The 27,891-nt window shown below is 35.0% G+C and overlaps 2 protein-coding genes across 2 annotated transcripts in view; one reads left to right on the forward strand and one right to left on the reverse strand.

Annotated features, from left to right (window-relative positions):
- LOC136039792 (developmentally-regulated GTP-binding protein 1) overlaps window positions 1-27,880 on the reverse strand; it is a 49,456-nt gene extending 21,576 nt beyond the window's left edge. The window contains exons 1-5 of the mRNA XM_065723668.1: window positions 27,715-27,880; window positions 23,761-23,891; window positions 21,209-21,448; window positions 14,528-14,610; window positions 898-983 (exon numbers count right to left, since the gene is read on the reverse strand). Of these exons, the coding sequence (XP_065579740.1) occupies window positions 898-983; window positions 14,528-14,610; window positions 21,209-21,448; window positions 23,761-23,891; window positions 27,715-27,880 (706 nt within the window). The remainder of the gene's footprint in view (window positions 1-897; window positions 984-14,527; window positions 14,611-21,208; window positions 21,449-23,760; window positions 23,892-27,714) is intronic.
- Window positions 2,550-4,878, forward strand: LOC136039796 (uncharacterized). Its single transcript, XM_065723674.1, has 2 exons — window positions 2,550-2,947; window positions 4,483-4,878. The coding sequence occupies exons 1-2, from the start codon at window positions 2,558-2,560 to the stop codon at window positions 4,837-4,839; spliced, it is 747 nt and encodes a 248-aa protein (XP_065579746.1). The 5' UTR covers window positions 2,550-2,557; the 3' UTR covers window positions 4,840-4,878.
- Window positions 27,881-27,891: the final 11 nt, after the last annotated feature.

The following is a 27,891-nucleotide window of genomic DNA, read 5'->3' on the forward strand; positions in this document are numbered from 1 at the left end:
ATCAGACATAAAGGATGTTTTTGAAAATCTGAAACCTCAGCTGAGCTTTTACGAAGGTGTCAAAAAAATATAAGCCAAAAATGATATAAGATAAGAAATGACTCATTTTTGAAGAAAGCTAGATAACACACAAAAACAAGCAAACTAATGTAACCAATGTGAGACAATTTATAAATTAAGCAGATGAATACTACTACACTATAATTGATGGGCAATAAGACTGTTGAAAAACTTGGTCAAAAGGTAACTCATAATAAACTAGACAAGAAGGCACGAGCGTTCATCAGTGCTTCACGGTTAAGATTAGAAACATTGTAAAATGCAGTTAATCTTAAACTACTGAAGTCTTCATTTGCTAAAGTTCTGAAAAATAATCATCTGATGTTATTAAACGGCTACCTGAAGCCATCCTACACATCGAGTCCGGGCCGCATCCAGATTTTTTTTTTAGGGGGGGAGGGTTGTGGCAGATTTATTTCGGGGGGAGGGGTACAAAAAACTTCAAAAGCACATGAAAACTGTCTATATTCATTTTCGTTATGTTTTTACGAGTCGGACAAACATTCCGGGGGGAAGGGGGTCAAACTCCAGAAAAAAGTCCTGGATATGGCAGATGTGTAAGGTCTACCGTCTTGTATCCAAGCGTTGGGGGATCAAGATGAAATACTCACAAATTTTTTAGGGAGGAGGGGACTCAAAAGTAATGTACATTGGGGGAAGGGGTAAAGCAATTTGTCCATGATCCTAACAAAGAGCACCTACTTTTTTCTACCTATATGAAAAAAAGGAATTTGATCACACTTATCCTTCAGAAAATGCTATGTCGATTACCTTATTCTGAGCACTAAGACATTAGGAAAAATAAATAAACTTACGACTGGGCATCAATGGCCTTACCTATTTTGTTTAAAAGGTAAATACATGGTATATAAATTCTGTTTCCTTCAATGACATCAATCAGGTCATCTATCGTAGCATCACACCTAGAAATAATGAAGATGTCATGCAATACAGTCATTTAATATTACATCTTTCTTATTCTATCTTTTACCTTTTTATTTGGGCCTTTTCTCTAAAATCTAAATTACGGAGTTACTTTTTATGATACCTGCAGATAGTTTGATTCCTTTTTTGCTTAGGTTGGCTTTACTTTCATATTCTTTTCGTTTTTTATTCAGTATTTCTTTTTTCTCTCTTTAAGCATTTTATCTTTTTGTTTTCACCATTTTTTTGGTATTTTGGTCGCCTTCTTACACTCAAGAAGCTTAAGCGTACCGTTATTTACTGACTAGAATATTTCCTGGGTTACTATTCCTCAGAAACCGTTATATAAATTCTTCAAGATAAACTTGAAAAATCAAAATTCTTTAAAAGTTCCTAGGGTCCCCTCCTCCAGATCCCCTCTTTGAGCTTAGCCATTGAAATATAAAAATACGGATAAACCCTAATAAATAACAATTATAAAGACATCATACTCAAAATTGCGCACACGTAGAACGAAATGGGGGGGGGGGGGGATGGTAAGAGAAATTTTCTTTTAGAAGAAAGGCTCCTGCGGACCATTTTAAAATTCCACTATCTCTAATATATACAGCTGTGATTATATTATCTAATTTACGTGATACCTAAATTATATTTGTTTGTTGTTTTATTGCACGCGGAATTCACATATATACGTTTAATAGCAACGTTTGCGAAATACGTTTTCTATGTAAATTAAGCGTTTAAGTTTGTTAAATCGATATTGCTTATTTAATTTCAAAATAATGAAATAATATTCAGTTACTTGGTTCAATCCCCTCCCTTCTTTAGGACAAAATTATTGCTACACTGAAAAGGACCTCTCATCAATAGTATAGCCGAAAAAACCTCTAACATTACATATTTTCCCTATAATTCATACCATTTTTTTCGAATCTGACCCCCCACCAAATCATATTACCATTTTTATAATTATTGAACATAATAATTTTGCGCGCATAAAATCCTTTGATTGATCAATCTCTGCGAGAAAACATCGAGTTCAATCTAAGAAGAAGGGAATCTAGAGGATACGCATCCTCTAGCTGCACCAATGATCTTTGTATCCATTTTGGTAAGAAGGAGATTATACACAGAGTGCAAACTTCTACCGAACAAACATTTACACTAGGATTTACTTTAAAAAGAAGGAGGTTGGTAGGCTCAGAATAAAAAAAAATCAAAAGAATCATACGGACATTCAAGAAAAAACCTAATTGTGAAATCCTCCCCCCCACTACCATCCTAAGCCATTGCCTGAGCAAGGCAATTATCTTTATTGCAAAAACAGGTCACATTGACTTTCAAAAATTAGCTGAATATTCATTTAGCTCCTCGCAGTCCCATGTCAAAATTACAATTCCAAATTGTTCCACTAACTAATGTTAATTAGACACTGATGAAATTCTGCCACTCTGCCAATTAACTATAGTTGATAGCTATCAAATAAGGTCAAATTTAAAAACCAAAAATCTTATATAGTCTAAAACAATGAAAGTTTTCCATTCAGTTGAAAAGTTTCAGTGGAACTAAAAGAATGATCTGTGTCGCTTCTATTTTGTCATTATTTGTGACCTTTACAATGTCTCAGCCAGCGAGGGTGTTTATGCCACTCCAAGCCCCTGTAAACTACCCAAATGGATATCTCTACCAACAGCCGTATACTCCTCTTGTCCCTCAAACACATTATTACCAACCACAACAGCCAGTGGCTGCACAAAAAACGGTAAACAAAACTATCATTGTAACCACAACAGAAGTACCGGTGGTGAAGGCAGAAGCAACAAAGGAGCACAGTAAAAATGTTAAAAAGGAGGAAGAGAGGGATGCACAAAATGGCCATGAGGACGACGAGCCAATTACTATGGAAGAAATTGACTATCTCATGGATACATTCTTTGGGCGACCCTCGATGGAAGATGACGCGGTAAGTGGCTAATTCTAGCATTATCGACCAACCTGACTATTCATAGCCCCCGTAAACGTTATTTCAGCTCTCTCTCTCCATTTTTTCAGTAGTTTAATACAAATGAAAATGATAACTTTTTCCAGAAATCCACGATTTTTTTTTAATAATGAATTATTACTACTCAAAATTCAGAAATATATCTGACCAAATACAAATTATTTTGTATACACAGACACCTAGAAATATAATCTAATTGCAAAGGTTTCGCAAAACCTGTTCCACCAATTTAAACAAGCCAAAGTATGATGTGGCACAGACAAGGTCATATCCAGGATTTTTGTTTGGAAGTGGGTTACAGAAAACTTAAAAAATAAATATTTGCTTAAATACATTTTTGTCGGATAAAATATCGGGGGGGGGTGTCAAACCCGGCAAACAATCTCCCCCTGGATACGGTCATGGGGAGAGGCGCCAGTGACAATGTCACACATAAAAACAGAATGTACACAGTTAAGTGAGTTTAATTGACATTTTCTTTCTTCCAATTTCCTATGATTTTACAAAGGCCACATTTGTCAAGTTGTCACAATTTGTCAAGGAACAATTTTGTTGTCACACTTTTTAAAATTATCTTTGGCTTCGAATCTTAATTTTAGAAAAAAGACAAATTTTTGTAACACCATCTCAATATGTAAGGTAAGAAATTAAAGGCGCAGGTGACATTTTATTAGTTCTTTTTGACTCAGCTATTTTGACCTTTCGTAAGATTTAAAAGTTTATACGTTTAGTCGGAGTAATTTGTACAATCTTATGAATTTTAAATAATATTCATTTGCTCATAAAACCCAGATCCTCAGGTTGAGGTTACCACTTATATTGGACTTAGGCCCTAAAAATCATGCCTGCTTCCCACCTAATTAACTTTGTCATATAATCTTCCCAGCCAAATGCTTGGCTTATAGGCACTGGCCTATATTAATAAACTTGGCCTACATTTACTGTGTTTCAAATGGTTGTAAATTTTTTTCCTGGGCATAAAAAAAACACGCAACTCCGATATTTAAATGTCTTATTTAGTGTTTTTATGACCCCTACACGATATTTAAATGTTTTTATGACCCCTACACCACTATTGAAGGCACCTATGATTCCCTAGGTTTCTTTTTTAAATCCCCCCTCAAGGCTAGCGATCAACCCAATAAAAACCCAGGACTTAGTGCACATTATTTTTTAAAGTATTAGGGACATCAAAAATAAAATAATTTTTGACCTTTGGACCTATTCATGCTTGGAAACAGCAATTTTCAAAGATTTCCTTTTGGTTGATTGGATATTGTGAAGTTTGTATGGTTGTGAAGTTTTTCTATTATATAAAACACACTTGAGAAGTGAAGTTTGTCTTATAGCCTCGCCCACTCTCTAAACAAAGATCCTGGATTCTGAACAATCTAGTTCCTTTCTATATGAGTGTACCCTTTTATTAGTTAGAAAAGAGATGAGTTTATCAGAAAAACAAGCAAATAACAAGAGCTTATACTCGTTATTTTTCATAGGCAAGAGCAGAAGCAAGTGATGAGTCTACAGGGGTTTCAAAGATCAACTCACCACTGGCATTGCCCCAAACCCAGGAGTTCACAAGATTTCGTCACCCGCTTATGCCCCAATTTGACCTAGAGACCATGGTGGCAACCGCCGCTTCAAGCTTGGGCACGTTCATGTCCCATAACCAATGCCATTTGAAACTCCTTTGTCTTCTGGGGAAGATATTCCCAGGGTTGAAGGAAATGGAGGGGAGAATAAAGACCCTAGGAGCATTTGCACCACCACCATTTGATGATCTCTACAAAGCCTTCACTGCAGATATGATACGGAGAGAGAAATGCAGCCAATACTTGTGTTTTGACATTTAATTTTTGTTTTTACAACTATTTATTTATTAAAGATCCTATAACAGATACTTGAGCTTGGCTTGGACCCAAAATTGTCTTTTTTTTTTAACACAAATTTCTCTTATGAAGCAACTGCAGTATTAGAAACGGTTATAAAAGAGTGGAAACTGGCGCTAGTGTCAAACAGGTAAACTACCAATACCATCTAGCTATTGGTGAATTTAACCTAAAACTGCTACATAGCTGAGTTTTCAGGCACCTTGAAATTCAGGGGAGGATAATGGGAGCAGAGTTCTCTCCCTAGTAGGTCTCATTAGGTTAGTACCCCCCTTAACCAGTCAATTTCCCCAAGTCTACTTTGTGCAGAGTGGATTTTGACTTATAGTCCTCGAAAACAAAAATGCTGATTAGTTATCATTTATAAGGAAATTCCAGCTTCAATCCTGTTGCATTGTAGATTAATAATCAAATATCTAATTTTCTTTTAAATCCTATAGCTTTTTAACGAAGTCGTTAGACCATACACTGAAAGTGGCGCATTTTAATCCCCATTTCCACATGCTAAATTTCCCACTCTCTGGGCTAGACAGTAGTCCGTCCGAGCAACAAGAGACACTGAGATCTCCACCATCCTACATACATGAATCTTCGTCAATATAGTTTGAGGCTGGTAGCTGCCCAAATATGCAGAGCTATAGCCGCGAGCAACAGTATCGCGATATCTAGAATGTATTCAAACGCATGTTAATCACCAGCTATTCCTACAAAGAATTTGATAATGTTTGATTTTACAATCTTTGACTGTAATTCCACTCTACATCTATAGAGAAAGAAGTTTATTTTTATTAGTTTCTAATTTTCCATTATATGTATTTTCTTATTATTATTTTTTCATTAACGAATAATTAACATAGTTAAAGTAATTAACTAATAACAAATAAAACATTACTTCATTAATAAATATTATTAAATACTTCATTAATAGTAATGTTTATTTTAAAGAGTCTGTATTCATCTTCTCTAAATATATTATTGCGGTTAAGCGGCCTAATATACCTAATGTGGATCAAATAGTGGGTTGCGGCCCCCTTTAACAAAAGATTGTTCACAGAAAAAGCTTAGGCCTACCGTTAAAACAATTCTGCGTAGTTAAGTGGTTTCATCTGGAGTACTTTAGTAAAAACAAGGTTTACTAATTATCTCAGTACTTTTGTCTTAACGCAATTATTCATGACAGACATAATTCAAATTTCAGAGTAAAGAAGGGGATGCTGAGGGGATCACGTGTAAGTTTTATTTTAATTTGAAGCTCCATGTTAGTTATGCTTCTTATTTTAGTTTGAAATAGCTTTTTTTTATCATCAATTAATGCTCTTTTTAACAACATGTTTAGGCATCATCAATTCAAGGGGAGTCGCCACACCTCGCAAACTTTCGTTCTTTGCCTCTTCAGCCAAACATTTTATATTCAACCAACATTTTAATATTAGATGGATTTGGCATGTCAAATATAACACAAGTCCAAGAGTTAAGTGTCAGAGACTAAGTGATTCAAAAAATAAAATCACAAAAACCAAACTTGTCTCATAACTTTCAAATCACACTACAAAACAAGAGCTCATATGGCACTTGTGACGAGGTCGGACGAGGCAAGAGCTTCTTCCCACTAAGTTTCATTACGATCTCTCCACTCTAAAAATTTTCCAAGGTTTCCAGTTTCCCCCTCCAGCTCCCCCCAATGTCACCGGATCCGGTCGGGATTTAAAACTAGAGCTCTGAGACACGAGATCCTTCTTAATATCAAGTTTGATTATGATCCGATAACCTGTTCGTAAGTTAAAATTATCTTATTTTTTCTGATTTTTCCGAATTAACCGTCCTTGCACTCCCCCCAGATGGTCAAATCGGGGAAGCGACAATTTATAATTTAATCTGGTCAGGTTCCTCATACGCCTGCCAACTTTCAGCGATCGCTTAATTGATCACGTATCTAATTTCGGATCTTCTTCATTTAAAAATTGGGGTGGTCCAAGATTCGAACCTTCTTGTTCGCTCGCTCTCCCCTTGACAATCGAAGGAATCAAGGATGAGAATATTTCTAACTTAATCTAGTCTGGTCCCTGATACGCCTGCCAACTTCCATCGTCCTATCTTATGTGGAAGTGCCTAAATTCATAAGTCCCCCCAACTCCCCTAAAGAGAGCGAACCCGGTCCGGTCATGTCAATAACCTATCTAGGACATGTGCTTATTTTCCCCACCAAGTTTCATCCCGATCTCTACACTCTAACGTTTTGCAAGATTTCCTGTTTCACTCTCCAACTCCCCCCAATGTCACGGGATCCGTTCGGGATTTAAAATAAGAGCTCTGAGACAAGAGGTTCTTCTAACTATTAAATTTTATTAAGATCCAATCACCCATTCGTAAGTTAAAATGCCGCATTTTTTCTAATTTTTCCGAATTAGGTGCCTCCCCCCCAAAAAAGGAGATTGTGCCACGGCAAAGTGTTATTCTCTGCTATATTGAGGCATAAAACAAAATTTATGCCTCAATAACTCTCCCAAAGAGAGCGGATCCGGTCCAGTTATGTCAATAACGTATCTAGGACATGTGCTTATTTTTCCCACCAAGTTTCATCCCGATCTCTCCATTCTAAGTGTTTACCAAGATTTCCGGTTACCCCCTCCCCCCAACTCCTCCCGATGACAATGGATCCGGTCGGGATTTAAATTAAGAGGTCTGAGTTATGAGGTCCTTCTAAACATGAAATTTCATTAAGATCCGATCACTCCTTAGTAAGTTCAAAATACCTCATTTTTTCTAATTTTTCAGAATTAACCCCTCCCCAATTCTCCTAAAGAGAGCGGACCCCTTCCAGTTATGTCAATCACGTATCTAGAACTTGTGCTTATTTTTACCACGGTTTCATACCGATCCCTCCACTCTAAGCATTTTCCAAGATTTCCGGTTTCCTCCTCCAACTCCCCCCAATGTCACCGGATCCGGTCGGGATTTAAATTAAGAGCTCTGAGACACGATATTCTTCTAAATATCAAATTTCATTAAGATCCGATCACCTGTTCGTAAGTTAAAAATACCTCATTTTTTCTAATTTTTCCAAAATAACCGTCCCCCCACATGATCAACTCGGGAAAGTACTATTTCTAACGCTTGCCAAATTTCATCGTCCTAGCTTATCTAGAAGTACTCAGACTAGCAAAACCGGGACAGACCGATAGAATTTGCGATCGCTATATGTCACTTGTTAAATACCATTAAGCTAAAAAACGGTAGTAGGCCTAACTTCGAAGCTTGCTGACCATTTCAAACGATACACATGCCAAACAATTCTCTGTTACTTGAAAACAACTTGTAAGTTTGGGGTTTTTCTTGTGTTTAAATGTGAGTAAACCTAGGTATTAGGCTGTATTAGGAATGTAGTCACTAAATTTTTTTTTACCCTTGGTTTACGGAAATGATTTCGGAGCGGGGAATTATTAAACGAACAAGATTCACCAAATACCTCGGAATCAATGTTGATGAAACCCTATCATTTAAAGATCATGTGAAGTCAGCTTCGAAAATATTGTCACGTAACTTAGGTATCATGCGCAATTTAAAACACATTTTTTCCCCAAATGTTCTACGATTGTTATATTTTCCCTTGATTCACCCTTACATTTTGTATTGCTCTTCAATTTGGCTTGGTACTTTCCCTTCGATAGTCCGTTCAATCCGTGTGATCCAGAATAATGCTATCTGAGTTTTTTGTGATGTTGGGAACCAGGAGTCTTTGAGGTCTGTGTATAGAGATCCAAATATAATGCCTACAGCTGGATTACGTGATTTTTATATATAAGTATTACAGTGACAGCCTTCCTGATTGTTTTACAGGAATATTTTGTGAGAGGTCTGATGTTCACCCCCACATTACTTGGATACGAGGTAATACTGAAGTTCCTCGATTAGTTTCAAGTAGGTCTTCTTTTTCACTTATATACAGAGCTTCAAAACTTTGGAATAAACTGAGCATAGATATCAAGGAAATGGGTAGCCTTGGCCAGTTTAAGTCTGATTTACGTGTGGAATTGCTCGGTAGGCATGCTTTTGAAACAGATTAACTAAAATAAATTTTACACAGGTTATTCATTTGTAATATTTATGTCTTTTTTTTTGTCTTGGGGTCACGCAAGGTAGTGTATTGTTTATGTTTTTTTTTGTTGTTGATTTCGGTATATGACCTCATTCTTCATATTTTGTTATTCTCCATATTGTCTCTTTATTTTCTTTGAATTTAGCCCAGCCTCGCAAGCTTCGCTTATGTTGTGCTATTGATTAAGAAATGTTTATCTCTAATAAAATTGTATTTCTACTAAAAAAAAAATTAATTACAAAGCCAACCCTGTTTCGATTTATTACAGTCATGCTAGTTCAGCCTCTCTCCCTGAAACATAAAGTTTTTCCCAATCATTTCTTAAACTTCTATATTAATTTAAGAAACTTTCCTCACGACAAATTTTTTTTTTTAAACAGTAAAGAGCTCCATTATGCCAAAAATAAAGTCAAATAGTATTCCAGGCGTGAAACTACCAAAATGAGCAAAAAAACCCCGACACGAGTCGGGCTGATAACCCCTATGCCTTATCAAGACCGGAACACAATTTGCGCTTTACTGAAAAAACAAACAAACACATGACCGTGGACTGTGAGTTTGATAATTTTTCATTTATGAAAGTAAGACAGGTAAGAACATTTCAAATGTATTTTGTTTTCATTAAAGCGCAAATTGTGATCTGGTCTTAAGAAGCCATAGGGATTATCAGCCCTAATCATGTTAATTTTTGCTCGTTTTGAGTTTGACTCGGATATCTATTGTAATTTCTGTTCGTTTTGAATTTCATTTATTTACTGATAGTGATTTATAGTAGTTTTACGCTTGAAAGATTATTTAACTTTATTTTTGCTCATTCTTGGCTTAATGGAGCTCTTTACTTTTCTTTGAAAAACTTGTCTTGTGGAAAAAGTCGTTTTTTATTAAAATGGTCTTTTTCACGGAAAAAAGTATTGTATATCTTTCCAGTTTTCTTCTATAAGAATCCATAGTATGGGTTGCTATTTGTACATTGGGGAAACTTTTCCAACAATTTTTAATCCTGACACAAACAGTATTTTTTAATTTAATTTTATAGCTTCATAAGTTGACCTGAAAAATAAAACTTAATATCATTCCCAAAAGATTCTATCTATGCTGTTTGACAACCTAAATACACTTACACTCTTTTGATTTATTTAAATTATAAGAGCAGAAGTAGTACTAGTAGCATCCCCAAAAGTTTCAATTTAATACCCCCAGTCGTTCTCAATATATTACTGAGAAGTCTTATTGGCAGCCATTTAACACAATGCCTTCTGATTTATTTTTAAAGCAACATTTAGTTTTAAAGCATAATGGGCCAATTACATAATTGTGGGGGTTGACATGCCCAATATCTCTAAACATATAGTTGCTGGACCGTTCTATTATGCTGAACAAAATGGCTATCTCAAAAGTTTGACTGGATGCGTTTGGAAAATGAATGGGTTTGAGAGAAGGGTTGCATGCCCTCCAATCTCTTGTTACTCATAAAGGGGCACCAGACACTCGCAATGTAATTGAAGTGCAAGGAGGAGAATTTCCCCCTTCATATATCTAGAAAAAAACATTTTAAACAAGTAAAACAAAGTGAAAACATTTTAAATGTATTTTGTTTTCAGTAAAGTACAAATTATGTTCTGGTCAGGAGAAGGCATGGGGGTGTCGAAGACATAATTCCCAAACCTTTCAACTACACTGAAAAAATGGCTATCTCAAAATTTTGATTAGATGTGTTTTGGGAATGGTGGGCGTGGGAGGGGGTAGTTGCCCCCAGTGATTTTAGACTATTAAAAAGGGCAATGGTCCTTTCAATTTCCAATTGAATGAGCTGTTTTCGTTTCTACGACAAAAAATGGTCATCTCAAAATTAAGTCAGATACATTTTGAGAAAACACGAGGTGTGAGGGGGGAGGGTATCCACCCTCCGATCACTCTTAATTTTAAAAAGAGCACTAGAACTTCTGATTACCAATACAATGTGCCCCTCTCCAAAGGTTATACGATCACCTTTTCTACATATACCTTATATGTCGCTAAGGCATAACTTACAGCCCTAGGCCCGAGGGCTGTAGGGGTTCTCATTCTCAAAGACAATTCACAGATTTCGATTACCTTTCAATTAAATTTGAAACAAATGGCTATCTCAACATTTTTATTAGATGCGTAAGGGCAAACGTTTGGCGTGGGAGGGGGGTTAGTTACCCTTCAATCAGTTTCGACTATTAAACAGGGCACTAGCCCTTTCAATTTCCAATTGAATGAGCCTTTTCGAAGTTTCTACGACAAAAAATGACCATCTCAAAATTTCTGTCAGATACATTTCATGAAAATACGAGGTGTGGGGGGGTATCCACCCTCTGATCACTTCGAATCTTAAAAAAGGCACTATAACTTCTGAGTACCAGTCCAATGAACCCCCTCCGAAGTTTACACGATCTTTCTTTTCATATATACACAATATACCCCCAGGGCATAACCTACAACCCTTGCCTTGAGGGCTGTGGGGGTTGTCATCCTCAAAGACATAATTTCCGGATCTTTCAACTACGTTGAACAAAATGGCCATCTCAAAATTCTGATTGAATATGCTTTGGGGAAATGTTCGGAGGGAGATAGCTGCCCTCCAATCACTTACGGCTATTAAAAAGGACACTAGCCCTTTCAATTTCCAATCAATTGAGCCTTTTTCGAAGTTTCTACGACATCTCTTTCGATACGAAGTGCCCTGGTCTAAACAAAAAAAAACAAAAACACAAACAAACAAAAATAATCAATACGTTGTGCCCACATCGCTCATTACTTAGGCAGCGCTATTTCAGTGCCTATGATATTCCAAATTTCATAATCCAGGTAATTCAGCGGGAATTGACTGGTCTAGTTCTAAAATTGTTAAAGAAATACTGTCTGCAATAATATTACCATTACAGCATATAATTAATCTTTCATTTAAAACTGGAGTTTTCCCATCTGCTTTTAAAGAAGTGCGGATAGTTCCGCTTCACAAAGGTGACTCTCCTGAAAATCCATCAAATTACCGCCCTATTTCTATTTTGTCAGCATTTTCTAAAATACTTGAGAAGGCAATTTATAAGAGGTTTTATGACTTTCTTAAATCGTCTAATTTCTTCACAAATTTCCAGTTTGGTTTCCGGTCTGGACACAACACTGAACATGCTATCGTTGCTCTCATCCAATATATTCATGAATGCTTAGATAGAGGTGAAATTCCAGCAACAATATATTTAGATTTTAAAAAAGCATTCGATACAATATCCCATTGCATTCTTTTTAGTAAATTGGATAATTGTGGTGTGCGTGGACCGGCGTTGGATCTAGTTGAATCTTATCTTGATAAGAGAAAGCAACGATTAGATGGAGGCAATTTCCTCTCTTCACCTGTACATCAGTCTTCGAAGGTTGGGGTACCTCAGGGCTCTGTCCTAGGTCCTCTCCTTTTTTTAATTTATATAAATGATTTTCACCGCGCTTTTACATCCCCATGTCTCAACACACATTTTGCTGATGATACGGCAGTTTCAATTTCTGAAAAGAATGACGAGGAGTTGGAGACAAAACTGAATACTGCATTTTCTAATGTTCTTGATTGGTGTTCTTCAAATTTTATTGCTTTGAATGTATCAAAAACAAATTTCATAATTTACGGCAGAAAGTCAAATATCTGCCCTCGTATTACCCGAGTTACTTCTTCAAAGTATCTATTATCAATATATCGGGTGAAAATGACAAAGTCCCTTGGACTTGTGATTGACGAAAGCTTATCTTTTAAAACACACATTCAAAATCTACGATTAAAGATTTCAAGGTATGTTGGTTTAATGCGAAGGTTAAAGCTTTGTTTGCCCTACTCTGCTTTACGAAGCATTTATTTTGCTCTGATTCAGACTAATATTAATTATTGTTCTCTAGTATATTTATCTACATTTAAAAGCCATAGTAAACCAATACAAATTTTACAAAATAAAGCCCTAAGAATCCTTAAACTTTTTATTCCATCACCTATTGAACTTCCAAATAAGTCTTCTACTGCATCTTTATATACTTATCTAGATATACTTCCAGTCTCTCAACAATTTGCTTTTGGAGCAATTCTTTTCAAAATCAATTATGACATTAAGAAATTACCGCCATATTACCTCCATCAAAGTTTGTTCTCCCAATCACAAGATTTACATAATTATAACACTCGACAAAAAAAGGATATCTACATTGACAAGTATAATACTGAGAGATCTAAATTCGCTCCGTTTGTGTCAATAGCTCGGTGCTGGGATGCTCACAAGGCTCTTATTGATAAATTTTCCTCTATCCATTTAATAAAAAGGAAACTTAAATTTCATTTAGTTCAGGATTATTTTTAATTAATTAAGTATCTTTTTAGTAAGGCAAAGTTTTTCTATGGTTCGTTGCTCTGGGTGATTATGGGCCTCTCAGCTATCTTCCAGTATTAATTTATATTTAATAATATTACATTCTTAATTTCTTCAACAGTATTGAATGATCCTGAGCTAGCTGCTACTTTCATACTATTGTTGTGTTATTGTATCTTTGCCGTCATGTTTATCTTTGTATTGTAGTGTGTTATTATTTTATTCTTTGACTAGGCCTAGTTTTTCGAGCTTGTCTCCCCATGGGCCTATGTCATATATATACATGTATGTGCGATTAATAAATAAATGAACTTGAACTTGAACCATAAAGGCAAAGATGTATTAACGAAAACTAACCCATTTCTCTGGATGCTTGATTTATGCAGGCTTATCTTAGATTTGACAAGATTTTTGCAGAAAGTGAATTTCAACTCTGGGGGGGGGGGGCAAAATGGGGTCTGGAGAGGGAAATTTCTTGATACAAGCCTGTACCAGTGGCGTAATTTCATCAAAATCCTAAGGGGAGGGGGCAAAGTTGGAGTCAATTTTCCCGAATCAAGTGAAAATGACAGTGAAAATAAAAAATGAGCCGTATAATACTATAAAGACAAAGATATACCAACGAAACTGACCCGTTTCTGTGGATGCTTGAATTATGCGGGCTTATCTTAGCTTTGACAAGATTTTGCAGAAAGCGAATTTCAGATTGGGGGGGGGGAATATGGCCTGGAGGGGGTATTGTCCCCTCTCCCTGCCCTATAGCAAATGACTAATTGACTAAATGACTAAAATGCAAATGACCTGGTCTGTACTAATTGAAACATAATGTTAATGTGATGTATTCAGGGCACTTTCAAATGACCTTGTTTTCTTCAACAAACGACCAAATGTTCGAGAACCTAAGAATAAAAGAAGAGAAAAATTATTTAGAAAGATTTAGAGTATTCTACCCACAGACAGGGAGGATGGTACAAGAAGGGTTGCATGTAGGACTATATGACCAAAATTGCAACTTTTATAGATCTCTATTCTCCTACCATAAAAAGATGAAGTGCACATTAAATTTTAAACCTTTTAGTGTTTTTAAAGTTTATAGAGGAATAGAAAGAAAATGAAGAGAGGGAAAGGAAGAGAACTATACTGCCATCTAGATTTACGAAAAAAATAATATGAGAATGCTACAAACCTTAAGGAAACATCAGCATTATGTATTCTGTACTCAGACAAAATCGACTTTACTATATCTATATCCAACTCACTTTGGGGTACCTAAAAAATTTGGAAAATGAATCAAGCATTTCACGATCTATTCAAGAATGGTTAGACAACATATTTAGGTTTTTTGTGTCAGCGATGCAGTCTGAAAGTTTGAGCAATGAACAAAGGGCTGTGGAGTCAGTTGTAGTAATTTTTTGCTGAATGGAGTCGGAGTCGGTATATTAGAAATGTCTTGAGTCGATTATAACTTATAGCCGACTCCACAGCCAATCTCAAACTATTTCAAAAGGAGCCATCTCCATTCTTCTCAATGGAGGAGCTATGAAAATACTTTTTCCACATTGACTGAGTTTCTGTATCAAGGCACTAAATATTGCAGCCTACATCAACTATAAGATTTGTTTAAGTAAGTACAATTAGCGCCATTAAAAATCAAAAACAAATCAAAGTGAAAAAAGAAAGAATTTTTTATAACATAAAGGTTGTATTATGTTCATTTTCTATAATCTAGAATAGCTTCTAGTGGACTACCCGAACAAAGAAAGAGTATATTTAAATTTGAATTCCCATAATTATATGGTAAATTTGAATTTTCCAAAAGAAATACTTTTATTAAGTAGCTTATTTTGTTTTATTCTTCAGGGTAAACGCATATAACCAAATTGTAATTCTTTTATGTTCTCAAATATTGATTAAATGATCATCTTTTTCTAAAAAAATATCGATAAGGATTATACAAATTATTTCCAAAACACACAGCTTCGGCGTTTTCCTTCGAGCGCCAAAAATTTGAAATAGTAAAAAAAAAGTAACTAATGAGCGTAGTAACATAACAAAACATACACAGCTTTCATTTTCCTTTATACACAAAAGACAGAGTTTTGTACTAACTACTTATACTTCTATAGGTATTTCCATCATTCTGTACGACTTAAAAATCTTTCCAAGGCCACCTTAAGAACTTAGACAGTGATATAATTCATGTGTTTGACTACATTTAAGTATGAAGACCCTTAAGTTCACTTTATAAATTATTATAAACAAAAATATATAAATACATTTCTGCTTCTAATTAGGGCCCGACCAATATGGATTTTTGGTATCCGATACCGATATATTGGTAACTTACCGATATAATACCAATATAATTTGCCGACAAATTTCCTTCCGAAAAAAACCTTACCTAAAGTTTAAAACCTGCATTTTCTACCCATATTCATACTAAAATGTTGCTCCTTGGTCTATTACAAATATATTTCACTGTCGATTCCAAATAATGCAAAAAAGATTTATTTAGGCGACAGTTCTAGCCTCGACAGTAAAACTATTTTAGGCCGGTTTAGTTACATAAAGACCAATACGTGAAAAATCTGATTGACAGAAGAGCAATATATTTATTGAAATTAATTATTCGAAAGCTTAATTTCTATTTCAGGAATTAGTATTTTCATCATTCACAAATTAATGTGAAACCTTTACTTCACATTCACATGATATCGTTTTTAACTTAAGGTTGGCCTACTTTCCGTTTAGTCCTAGACGAATCTTATCCCTAATAGCACTAGAATCATAGTAGTAGTGGTAGCAGTAGAAAGAGGAGTAGCATCAATAATGTTATATTCGTACTGGTAGCAACAGTGGTTGCAGCAGCATTAATAGCAGTAGTTACATGCTATTAATGCAATAGCACAACTCCTTTCAGTAGTTGACAGCAACTACTGACAGGTTTTTACTAACGAATCCATGCTAGGCACACTGGATACAAGGGTTCAGCTAGGGTTTTAAGTTTGGAAGAAATATTTAAAGAATGTATAGACAAAATCGTCCAGTATGCCGACAAATGCGGTCGTATCAGCTGAATTTCCAAGGTAAATTAACCAAGGTGTCGGCACTCGACTCCAACACCTTGGAGCTTCTCCAAGAAATCTGGCGCCATCTTCTGGATAAGTTGCACATAAAAAAAACGGCCGCTATCCGATAATGAAAATAACGGCCAATAAAGAACACCTACATTCGTTTCCAACATCCCTGCACTCTCTCCTCAAGGAAAAATGATATGAACTATGAATGATATGAATTACAGTCTCTACGAAGACTGTCATATTTCAATTACAAATGAACTACTTAAATGTATCACAAAGTATCTTAAATAATGCTTAAATGTAGAGATAGTGAATAAGCTAGTGAAAAGAAGGAAAGGAAAAAGAACAGATACTTATTTGCATAGATCTTTGCTGAGAATACAAAAAAGCTAAGTCATATATTTTACCAGCAAAAGAGTAAAAGTGTGGTTGAAAACGAAATTCTAGAACCATCTTCTTTCCTCCGAGCACTACAAAATATTGCAGCTTTTTACTTTATATCTAGGGCATTCTGGGGAGGGGTAGCTGACATCCAATGCCTTGACCTTTGGTGTAGGAACCTCCAATATCCGGGCGTCCCAAATGCTAACAATAGCAAAACCACATGGATTTGAATCTGCATAATGTAATCGCTCTGGAGAGATGCAAGCGCCTTTTCATTTGAGCTGCTTGCGGCAGTAATGACTTTTATTTACACACAGTGTTTCCTAGGTTATATTAAGATTAGATTATGCTTAGCAGTCAAAATGTTTTATGTGTGCATGGCTGTAGTAGTAGTTTCATATAAAACTTTGATGTTAGACATCCACAAATTTCGTAAACTCAAGTGAAAAGCTCATATTTTATTAGCACCAAAACAGGGTATTCAAAAGTGCCAAGCGCAAAAGCACCCAACGCACTTTGGGTCGTCCTCATCCATCCCATTTTCTTCTAACCGTCTGTATTTTTAGGGATTCACTAATCCAAAATTTTGGATCCATTTTTGTAATCTTAGCATAATTATCTACAATCAACCTGTGTCGTATCACCTTAGGGGCTTGTGGTCCTTCTGAAATAACAAATAAATTATAGAAAACATAATCTTAAATAATAGATAAAATCATTGCATTCAGACAGCGCCTTTTAAATGTTTAGGGACTCTTTTAAGCATGTCCCTCACACTAAAGGATAAAGACAGCTCAAAACCCACAAAAGATGTGGATATTAGGGTATGGACAAACCACTTATTTCTAAATGCAAAATCGGCGGGAAGCGGTATTCGATGAACCGTGCACAAGCAAGACACCTGAGGTGCTTTAACGACTGTTCAAATAATCGTATAGCTTCTGCTGTATGCAAACACAATCAACTACTACTACTACTACTACTACTTCGCAAACTACTAATTAGGCACATTTTCAAATCAGATGCTATCAAGAGCTCCATGGTCTGGGTATACATACTAGTTTTTTGTTTTTTCTAACTTACCCAGTTTCTAACTAGTTTACTTTCGCCTGATTGATGTTGGATTCGTAGACCTTATGGATGGCGCGAGACAAACTTACGATCATTTTCCAAATTTATCGAGCAAAAAAACATGTGCATTTTAAAGGACAACCCTCCATCAACGTGGATCAAATTTAGCTTAATTCGGGCCTTGGCTTCCGATATCAAATATACAGCAACCATTGTTTTGAAAACTAGCTCCATAGAGATTTTAATGTACCCGACACTATAGCCAATAATAGTTAGATAAAATCCTATTCAGTTCTAGACGTCGCGTCGGTGGTTACTGACAATTACTATAATTCATTTTTCAATAGAAAATAATTTAATCACAGTCTAACATGATTATTGATTTGTGGAAAAGTAAAAAAAAGGTCCTTCCAAATAGAAATAAGTAAAAATTACAAGTGAATCCTCCCCTTCTCATAGATAAAATTTTGAATCCTTTGAGCTATAAACAAACAAAATAGATTATCATTTTGCCACACTTAAGGGGGCCCGAAAGTACAGAAGGGGCCACACTTAATGGGAACGAAAGTACAGTTAGGCAACCCGTATTTGGTAATTACTAATCAGAATTCAAATGACTGACGTTTAAATTATATTTTTTCCCAAACCTTTTTAATCAATGTGAATTTGAGATAGATAAAAACGATGCTTGCCCACTACCCCCATTTATAAACAACTTAGATCATAATATACTAAGGTAGATAACTTCGAAGACCACACTACCTTTCCATGACGAAAGTAAAACAGTTCAAAATAGGGATGAAACCTTTAAATTGACAGTGAACAGACATAAAATTATTTAACTGGATATTTCGAACAAACATACAGTGTTCATCATTAGCAGTAAAACTGCTATATAAACATAACTCGTGATTACTCATTGATGTTAAAATTAAAATCCCATTAGCTTTTTATTCTTCATTCCAACTCCACAGCCTTGGTAATATATTTTAACAATCTTATAAATGTTTTACAATTTTAAGGATCTATTTTCTTTTCAATAATCTCTAAATATAAAATGAATGCTAAAATTTTTTTGTGTAATTAAAAAAAGCTCAGTTGCTATTTTGGGATATGTTATATGTTATGGATATGTTATGTTATGGATATGTTATATTTTGGGATATGTTATATGGATATGTTAATAAAAAAAGCTCAGTTGCTATTTTAAGCCTATTATTTGGCCTTATTACATTGATTGGGCCTTATTACATTTTACATTGATTTTACATTGATTATTACATTGATTGGGCCTTATTATATTTGGGCCTTATTACATTGAGCCTGTTTCATAACTTTGAAACTGAGATGGAAGCTAAGTCTCAGTGAAGAGGTTTATTGTCGTGGCGTGATGTACAGGGATCTCAGAAGCATACTCTCATGCTTTCGTCGCGACTCTTGGTGAATGCAAAAGAACACAGTGAGCCCCCTCCCCAACCAGTAATATTGAATTTACCCCTTTATCTCTCTGAAATTTAGTTTCTCAGACATTCTTTCTTTAATATTTCACGATATTTTTCTTTATCCAAAGAATGGAGAGAGAGAAATAGATCGGTATATTTAAAACTATCGTAGCATAGCTAAATTTATGTTTTTTTCTTACAAATTCTTACATTTAAACAAAATAACACACTACGGTTCAGCATTGAAAATCGACGTGAGGAAAGGCACAAATGAGTTGGCGTAACGATTAGTTCGTACTTTAGGGGGTAGATGTTAATTTTTTAACCGAGTTCGACTATTGGGAGGGGCTGGCTCGGGTAGTAGTGATTGGTGGATCGTATTGGATAGGACGGATTTTCCAAATTGCAGAATCAGGTGTCCAACCCGGACTTTAAGTGGAGATAAATAAAAAAAAAGTTTTTAACTGAAAGTAAGGAGCGACATTAAAACTTAAAACGAACAGAAATGACTCCGTGTATGAAAAGGGCTGTTCCCTACTCAACGTCCCGCTCTTTACGCTAAAAACTTATGCAACAAACTTCTATATTCGTATATTTTTATTATGTATGTGAAGGGGTGTGCCCCCTCGTTAATACCTCGCTTTTTACACTAAAGCTTTAATTTGTCCCAATTTTTTAAGATTGACCCCTAAATCACAAAGGCTGTAGAAAAAATAGGTGAAATTACTAAAAATACTGTAACATAAAGAGCGAGATATTTAGGAGGAGATGAACCCCCCATATGCGTAATAATCTCTGTTAGTTTTAAGTTTTAATGCTGGTCCTTACTTACAGTGGAAAAAAACTTTTTCATATTAATTTTTTCATTGTTTTTTTTTAAATGGTGCTAAAAAATCCTGCGCCCCCTTCATAGAGTTTCTCTTATCCCATGACAAGTTCCTCCAAGGGAAGATCCTCCTACGTAGACCCTACCCTCACCCCCCCCTTCCCAACCAAAAATCCCCTTGAAAAGGTCTGTACACTTCCAAATAACCATTACTGTATATAAGCGTTGATCAAAGTTTATAACTTGCAGCCCCTCCCCCAGGGATGGGGGAGTAAGTCAGTCCCAAAGACATAGTTATTCTGTTTTTCGACTGTGCTGAACAAATGACTATCTCAAAATTTTGATCCGCTGACTTTGGGAAAAACTTTTAATTTCCATTAGAATGAGCCCTCCCGCGACATTCTAGGACCACTTGGTCAATACAATCACCCTTGGGAAAAAAACAAACAAACAAACAAATTAACACGCACCCGTGATCGGTCTTTTGGCAAAAAATACTAAGTTCCACATTTTTGGAGATGAGAGCTTGAAACTTCTACAGTAGGGTTCTCTGATTCGCTGAATGCGACGGTGTGATTTTCGTTAATCCTATAACTTTTAGGGGGTGTTTCCCCCTATTTTCCAAAACAAGGCAAATTTTCTCAGGCTCCTAAATTTTTACGAGTAAGACTAAATTTAATGAAACTTATATATTTAAAATCAGCATAAAAATCTGATTCTTTTGGTGTATCTATTAGTATCAAAATTCCGTTTTTTAGAGTTTCGTTTCTTATTGAGCCGGGTCGCTCCTTACTACAGTTCCTTGCCACAAACTGTTTGATAAGCTCAGTTTTGCGAGGGCTTGATCATAGGGTATGTCGCGGTTTCGCAGTATAATCCTTGTTGCTCTTTTCTGGACGGACTCTCGTGTCACGTAGAAACCGTAGAACTTATAGGTATTTGAAATAAATTTTTATCAAGGTAACACAAGACACAAAAAACAGAGGAAACACGAAAAAAATATCACAGTTTTCGGAATTTACAGGAATTGAAATGTATACATATAAATTAGAAAATAAACTTACAACACACGTTAGGTTAACACCACCTTTATCCTTCTTTCTAAAACCAATATTTGGAGGTTGCTTATTAAGTCTAATGCCAAAGCCTTCCAGTTCTCGCTCTAAAATCTTCTTGTGATGTAAAGGCTTCAAGACATCCAAGACTATGAAAATTAGACTGCATGTTCGCGCCACAGCGATTACTTGGCGACCACGTCCCTTACCATCTTTTGCACCTTCGATAATACCCGGTAAGTCGAGAAGCTAAAAAGGAAAAGAAAAATTGAAAATCAATTAAAGGATATAGAAAACTCGTAAAAGTGAAGACTGGCGCAAGTATCAGAAAAAAATTCCCATCACAATCTAGCATTATTTTTTTTTTTTTTTAACACTGTAAATCTTTTATTTTCGGGAACTGTCCTCGTTCACTTTTTGAACCTGTGGCACACGTTCACAAAAAAAGGTCTAGTTGGTTGGTTGAAGCAAACCTGATCGCTTCATATAATTATGTCACCAATCTTCTTGTCCAAAAACTAAGCGGAGAATGGGCAACCCGGCTATTTTTAAGTTTTTTTTTTCAACGAAAAAACAAAAAGTTATTTTTCAAGACCTATCGGGGGAGCGAGGGGCTAAATTCCTCAATTGGCTCCACTATGTTTGACAAACGATGAAAAGCTGCTAATGGGCAATTTTAACCTAAAATGGTCTTGGAGCAGAGCCCAAACCGAGGCTTCTTGACCTTTAAATAGCTCAAGTGTTTAAACTGCTAGAGACATGACTTTTCTGGCCCATCTTAAGGCAGCTTGTCAGCTTATAGTCTACTATAATGTATGTAGCCTACTTTAATACAGTCTAAGTGGGCAGATAGCCTACTTGACTTTGAGCATACTGAATTCTTAGCGAAAACCCTTTTCGACAACAAAAAAATTCCAACCAATCATCATTTACAGAGAAATACAATTCTATTTATATATAAAAACTATATAATATACATGCAATACTGTCATTCTAAACAAAATAGATTATCCAGTCTTTGAATTTTTATTTGACACCAGTTTCTTATGCTCTTTCGTGTTTATGGGTAGCAATATTGCCAAAAGACATGGTGGAATAAACCCTCCTGATGCTAGTTTTTTATGAGTTAGTCTTTTTATTTCATTTCACGCATTTTATTCAATTTTACATTTTCCCTCCTTTTTGGGATGAGGGTGGCTCAGCCGAGGTCTTGATGTTTTTTCCCGAACTTTTTTAGGGTATGACAAATTTCTTGCTCAAAAAGTTATTCTACCCTGGTATTTTGGTAAAAAAAAAAATACCCTAGTGGAAAGATTGTTTATGATGGCTTAAATTTTCAAAAATATTACAAAAAAAATATTTTGACCTTTTTTATATAGTGATTCCACTAGTCACATTCTAGATATATATTTTTCAATTTGAATGTTTACCTTTTCAATCAAAAGAAATCTACATAACTAAAAGCTTCCAAAGACCTAATTTGAACAGCCCCTCACCCCCCAATCGACCCCAAAAACTTATAATTGACATCTAGGTATGTTAAAAATAAAATATCATTATTTTTTTTTGTATCGTTACTGAGTCAGATGCAATCAGGTATCATAATCATATATCATGATTGCGTATCTAGGTTGCGTGAGACGCATCCTAGTAAAGAACAAATTCTAGCCCATAGTACACGAAGATTCAAAAACGTATGTAAAAAAAAAAAAAAAAAAAAAAAAAAAAAAAAAAAAAACAACGTAAAGTGAGGAAGAAGCGCCATTTGAAGCTGATTCAGAAATGGTAATAAAGAAAAGATCAGCCAAATCTAATCCATAGTAGGTTTTTTGTTTCTTTTGTCTTAAAAAAAAAAACTTACATCAAATACCTACAATTAGATGAGTATGTAGAACGTTCTTAGTTGCATTTAAGCTTGAAGTTCGTCATATTGGTTTTCAAAAAGTAGTTAAAAAAATGACAAATAACATGATATAAGCTTGAAGCTCGTCAAATTGGTTTTCAAAAAGCAGTTAAAAAGATGACGAATAACAAGATACAAAATGTGCATTGAAGATCTTACAAGTATTTCTGGGCACATGAAACCTTCAGAACGTTTAAAAAACCGCTTGATATATCGTTAGTACTAAGAATCTGCATAGGCACCTAGTGCATAGTGACTTAAGATATACAAGTGGAAAATATTCAGATTCTCAAAGGATCTAGACTCTATAGATAAAAAGGCTGGAACAAAGCCAAAAGAGGTTGCACGAGATATTAAAATAAGGAATAAAGACGATATAGACTATATTTGTTGACTACCGACTACAGCTAGTGATATAGCCAAAATTTCATTTTACGCAAATCTGATCTCCCAGTCGTTTCACCTTTCTAGAACAGTGATGTCGGCGGGAGGTAATCTTAGCCTTATCAGCACAAACAAAGCGCAAAAAGTACATCTTGAGTTCATGGCTAATAAAGACCTAATATAACGTTAGACCCCACCAAAATGGATGACTAGGGTACGCGTCTTTTCTTCACCCAAACAAAACTTATGGGGAGGAGTTACAAAAAGTAATTACCTGAATTTTAGCACCTTTATAGCGAATACATCCTGGAACAGTAGTGAGTGTAGTAAATTCGTACGAGGCAACTTCTGAATAGACACCTGCCAAATTTGTTAACAATGTTGATTTTCCTACAGATGGAAATCCTGAAAGAACAAACGATTAATGTCTTTCGCCACAGACTTCCATTGAAATGTGAAAAAAAGAAGTTAAAAACTGACTTCTTTTACGGATTTAGTAAAATAAGACTTAGATCAGCTTCTCTGATGTCTAAAATATTTACAGTTTAAGCATAAGATGTTCAGCCTTTACTGAAACAAAGATAAACATGCTATATCTAAGGGAAACTAAGATCCTGTCTACACTAGTCTAAAAGACCTCCCACCTAAAAAAGTTCATAAATTGGGTTTAAGAATGTTTTTGTCTTATAAGTCCATTTACTTTGAAATTTTCAAGTCACAAGTTTGTATTAATCTTTTGAAAAATTCACTCTAAAATAACTAAACTGTTTCTTGTCATAAATTTGAATTAACCCTTAGAAAAATTCGCCCAAAGATCAAAAAGGTCAGCTCCAAGGAAAGCTGATACAAAATGGAACGACAAATGTAAATATAGCAATACAAGGTCAAGCTATATTGGATGGGCTCCAAGCTAAGTATTGCCTGATGGGCACCCCGGAGGTGGTTGCAGAGTGACCTAGTTCGACAATAAGAGCAGGTCGCAAAAATAAGAAAAACACACACAACCTGAAAGTCTTCGCATTATTTCCTAACTCATTCCAGAGACATCGCATATAATTTTAAAACTTTTGTGCATTGTGTTTTTTTGATTTAATCAAGCAACTCTTGTACCCATGTTGACTACCTGTGTCATTTTTAGATTTAAACCTTGTAAAACTCTGATAATCTTAACCTAGCAAATAATTCTTCATGGCTTTTCTAAAAAACATTTCTGCAAACAATGGTAAACTCCAATAATTTAGGTAAACATCAGCATCCAAAGAAATTGGGATTCAATATCATTTAGACTTATGGGAAGCCAAGTTGCCGAAAAGTACATGAGAGGGAGACTGGTTGCCCTCAAACCAGGTTTGGCTCGAATTAACCCCTCCATAGTGTCTATAACAACCTTTCCATCAGAGCCCTTACTTTTTTTCCTCTGTACTGAGGCCCCCTTAGCCTTAGCCTTCGTATTCGTTTTTTGTTATTTTGTTAGTGTTTGAATATTCATTATTGTGTTTATGAAAAATACCAAAGAAGGGAGTAATTTAATTTATATCCATGCCTTATGGAAGTTCTAATTTATTTGCCTTGCTGCCACTCATTACGATAAGTAAGTTTAGTTAGTACTTTTGATACTCAGGTCCTTTTTTTTAATATCTAGAACAAAGGTCAATTAAGTTTGGGGAGAAGTTTCGCAATGATTTGGGGCGGCATAATGGGATGAATGATGACTGTTTTTTTTTTTTTTTTTTTTTTAGAAAATTCAAAGTTTTGTGTCTCAGCTGATTTAGATAATTTGTGCCATGGGAAAAAGGATAATTTCCGTATTTTTTCGTTTAATTGCCAGGGTTTGAAATCAGGTTTTCAATTTTTATCTGGGTTGGCTAACAAATTAATTATATATATATATATATATATATATATATATATATATATATATATATATATATATATATATATATATATATATATTTTAAATATTTATCAGATAATAAAAAGTCATGCACTAGATAAGAAAAAGCTGCATATGATTATTTTAAGTATGCTAAGTATTTTCTTGAGCTACCACCGTGGACCAGCAATCAGTATTTGATTGAAAGATTTGGTTTGATAGATCCAGATGCTGCTGTTCCTATGAGAGTAAATGACTTTCAAAATAAGTTCCAGACTCTAGATCACCCTTGGGTGACTTTTCAGAGGACGTTTTTAAATTAGAAATCATATTTAATAGTTGAATGTTGAGTGTATTCAATCAGTTGTATATATTTGTGTTAAACTGTATTTTGCAACCTTTTTCTCTTTTTTTTCTTTCTTTTTTCAATTCGTACTCTGCCCCCTATTGTACTCGTAAGGTTTTGGCAGGCAATAAATCTATATCATACCATATCAAAGATGCTCCTGGAAAACCATGGATAAATAATAATTTAATCCATTGCATTCGTCATCGAAATTTGTTATCTAAGCATATTCATATTGAAAAAAGTGAAGAATCTATTTCAATTTACAAAAAATATAGAAGTATTTTAAATTGTCCTCTAAGAGCTGTAGTTGGTGACCCCCATGATGGTCTCATATTATTAGAAGTGGAGAAGATAACATTTTGGTGGACCCTGTAAAAATTTCCGAAGTGTTTTGTGAGTATTGATCAAATGTTGCGTCAAACCTATCATCAAATATTCAGCCACCAGAGGATACAAATTTTGAGAGGTTTTTACCAGCAGGTATTGAGATTTCACTTGATTATAGGCCAACGTGTTGTACTGAGGTGGATAATATTGTTTGTAGTATGAAGTCAAGTTCAGTTGGAGTTGAGAAAATACATTCTACCAATAATTTTGGAAAATTTTGTAGGATTGATTAACTCCTGCTTTAAAGCTGCCATTAACAATGCTTGTTTTAAGACTATTGTCTTGTTTTAAGACCATTAACAATGGTGCTTGTTTACGGTGTAATGGTGCATGGTCCAAATATATTAAAGTGCATATGTGATAACCACTATGACACATTCAAGAAAGGCATAAACATGCTAAGAAATTTGACTTGGAAGATCATAGAAAACCATGAGGAAGCAATTGCAGCTGATGCAAAGCAGAATCCAAAGGGGTTCTGGTGCCATATCTCAGCAGCTAATCCCTCTAGACATGGTATCCTGGACCTCATGAAAGAGGATGAATGCTTGTTTTAAGACCATTAACAATGCTTATTAGTTAAGACTGTCTTAACTATGCTTGTTTTAAGACAGCAGAGGTGATTCCATTATTTAAAGGAGGCAAGAGGACTTATGTATCAAATTGTGTCAGAACCATTTCAGCTTTGCCTCTATTAAGTTGTATAATTGAAAAGTTAATTAATAATAGACTTTATGCACATCTTGAGAATATAATATTTTACGTCCTAATCAGTTTGTTTTAGGGAGGAAATAAATACAGAACAGGCAATAGCATATTTAACTAGTTGTACAAATCAAGCTCTAGATAAAGGTTACCAAGTTGTGACAATCTTTTTTTAGATGTCCTTCTTTTGATACAGTGAATCATTCTATACTTGATGATAAGTTACAAAGGTATGGAATTAATGAATATTTCTCAATTCGATAATTAATCCTTTTAGTCTAATGACTTACAGCTATAAGTTTAAAACAATCATGTGATCAAGGATATATTTTGTTTTTATTTATTGCAAATTCACCCTTCCATAATAACATATTTGATTATTTTGACCCACAGACAGATCTCTGTAAGGTCAAGCCAACCGCACACTCAGAAACAAGCACTGTTTTTCATGATAAGAAATTTTTCACTATTTCCACCCATTGCTCCCAGGGCTGTGGGGTCATGGCATCCTGGAGGTATGTCTATTAAACATTTCACCTATCTTGATCAAAACAAAAGGAAAAATGCCAAAATTTTCATCAAATGCCTTTGGGAGTTATGGGGGACAGGTAGCAAAAACTTGCTAGTTACCAGTTACCCTTCAGTATTTTCAACTTTAAAAAGTACACAGAAAATTTCAATTTCCGATTGAATGATCTTGCTTTGAAGTTTCTACAACTACTCCTTTCCTGCAAAGATTGCAGGGAAACACTAACAACCTAAGATTTGAAATTTTTGCCCCTTCTGCAATATAGCTTAATTTTATACATTCTATCAGTTTTCTCTATTCAGAATAATTGAAAATATGATCAAATATTTTTTTTAAGATAAAGACATCTCAAAGAGACAAAGGAAAAAGAGAAATGATTGCTTACCAACAAAACCTATTCTGGCATCACCAGTTTTAGCAACATCAAAACCTTCACCAGTACCCCCTCCACCTCCTTTGGGGGTAAGAAGTTCTCTTCTTAACTTTGCCAATTTAGCTTTTAAAAGACCCAAGTGTTGGGACGTTGCCTTATTTTTTTGAGTTCGAGCCATCTGCAAAAAGC

This window comes from Artemia franciscana, chromosome 20, assembly GCF_032884065.1.
Source record: "Artemia franciscana chromosome 20, ASM3288406v1, whole genome shotgun sequence".
Lineage (NCBI taxonomy): Eukaryota > Metazoa > Arthropoda > Branchiopoda > Anostraca > Artemiidae > Artemia > Artemia franciscana.

Excerpts from the sequence above, each read along its gene's own strand:
- LOC136039796 (XM_065723674.1), top strand. The coding sequence starts at position 2,558 with ATGATCTGTGTCGCTTCTATTTTGTCATTATTTGTGACCTTTACAATG. Across the intron at positions 2,948-4,482 it reads CCTCGATGGAAGATGACGCG|GCAAGAGCAGAAGCAAGTGA; the intron begins GTAAGTGGCTAA and ends TATTTTTCATAG.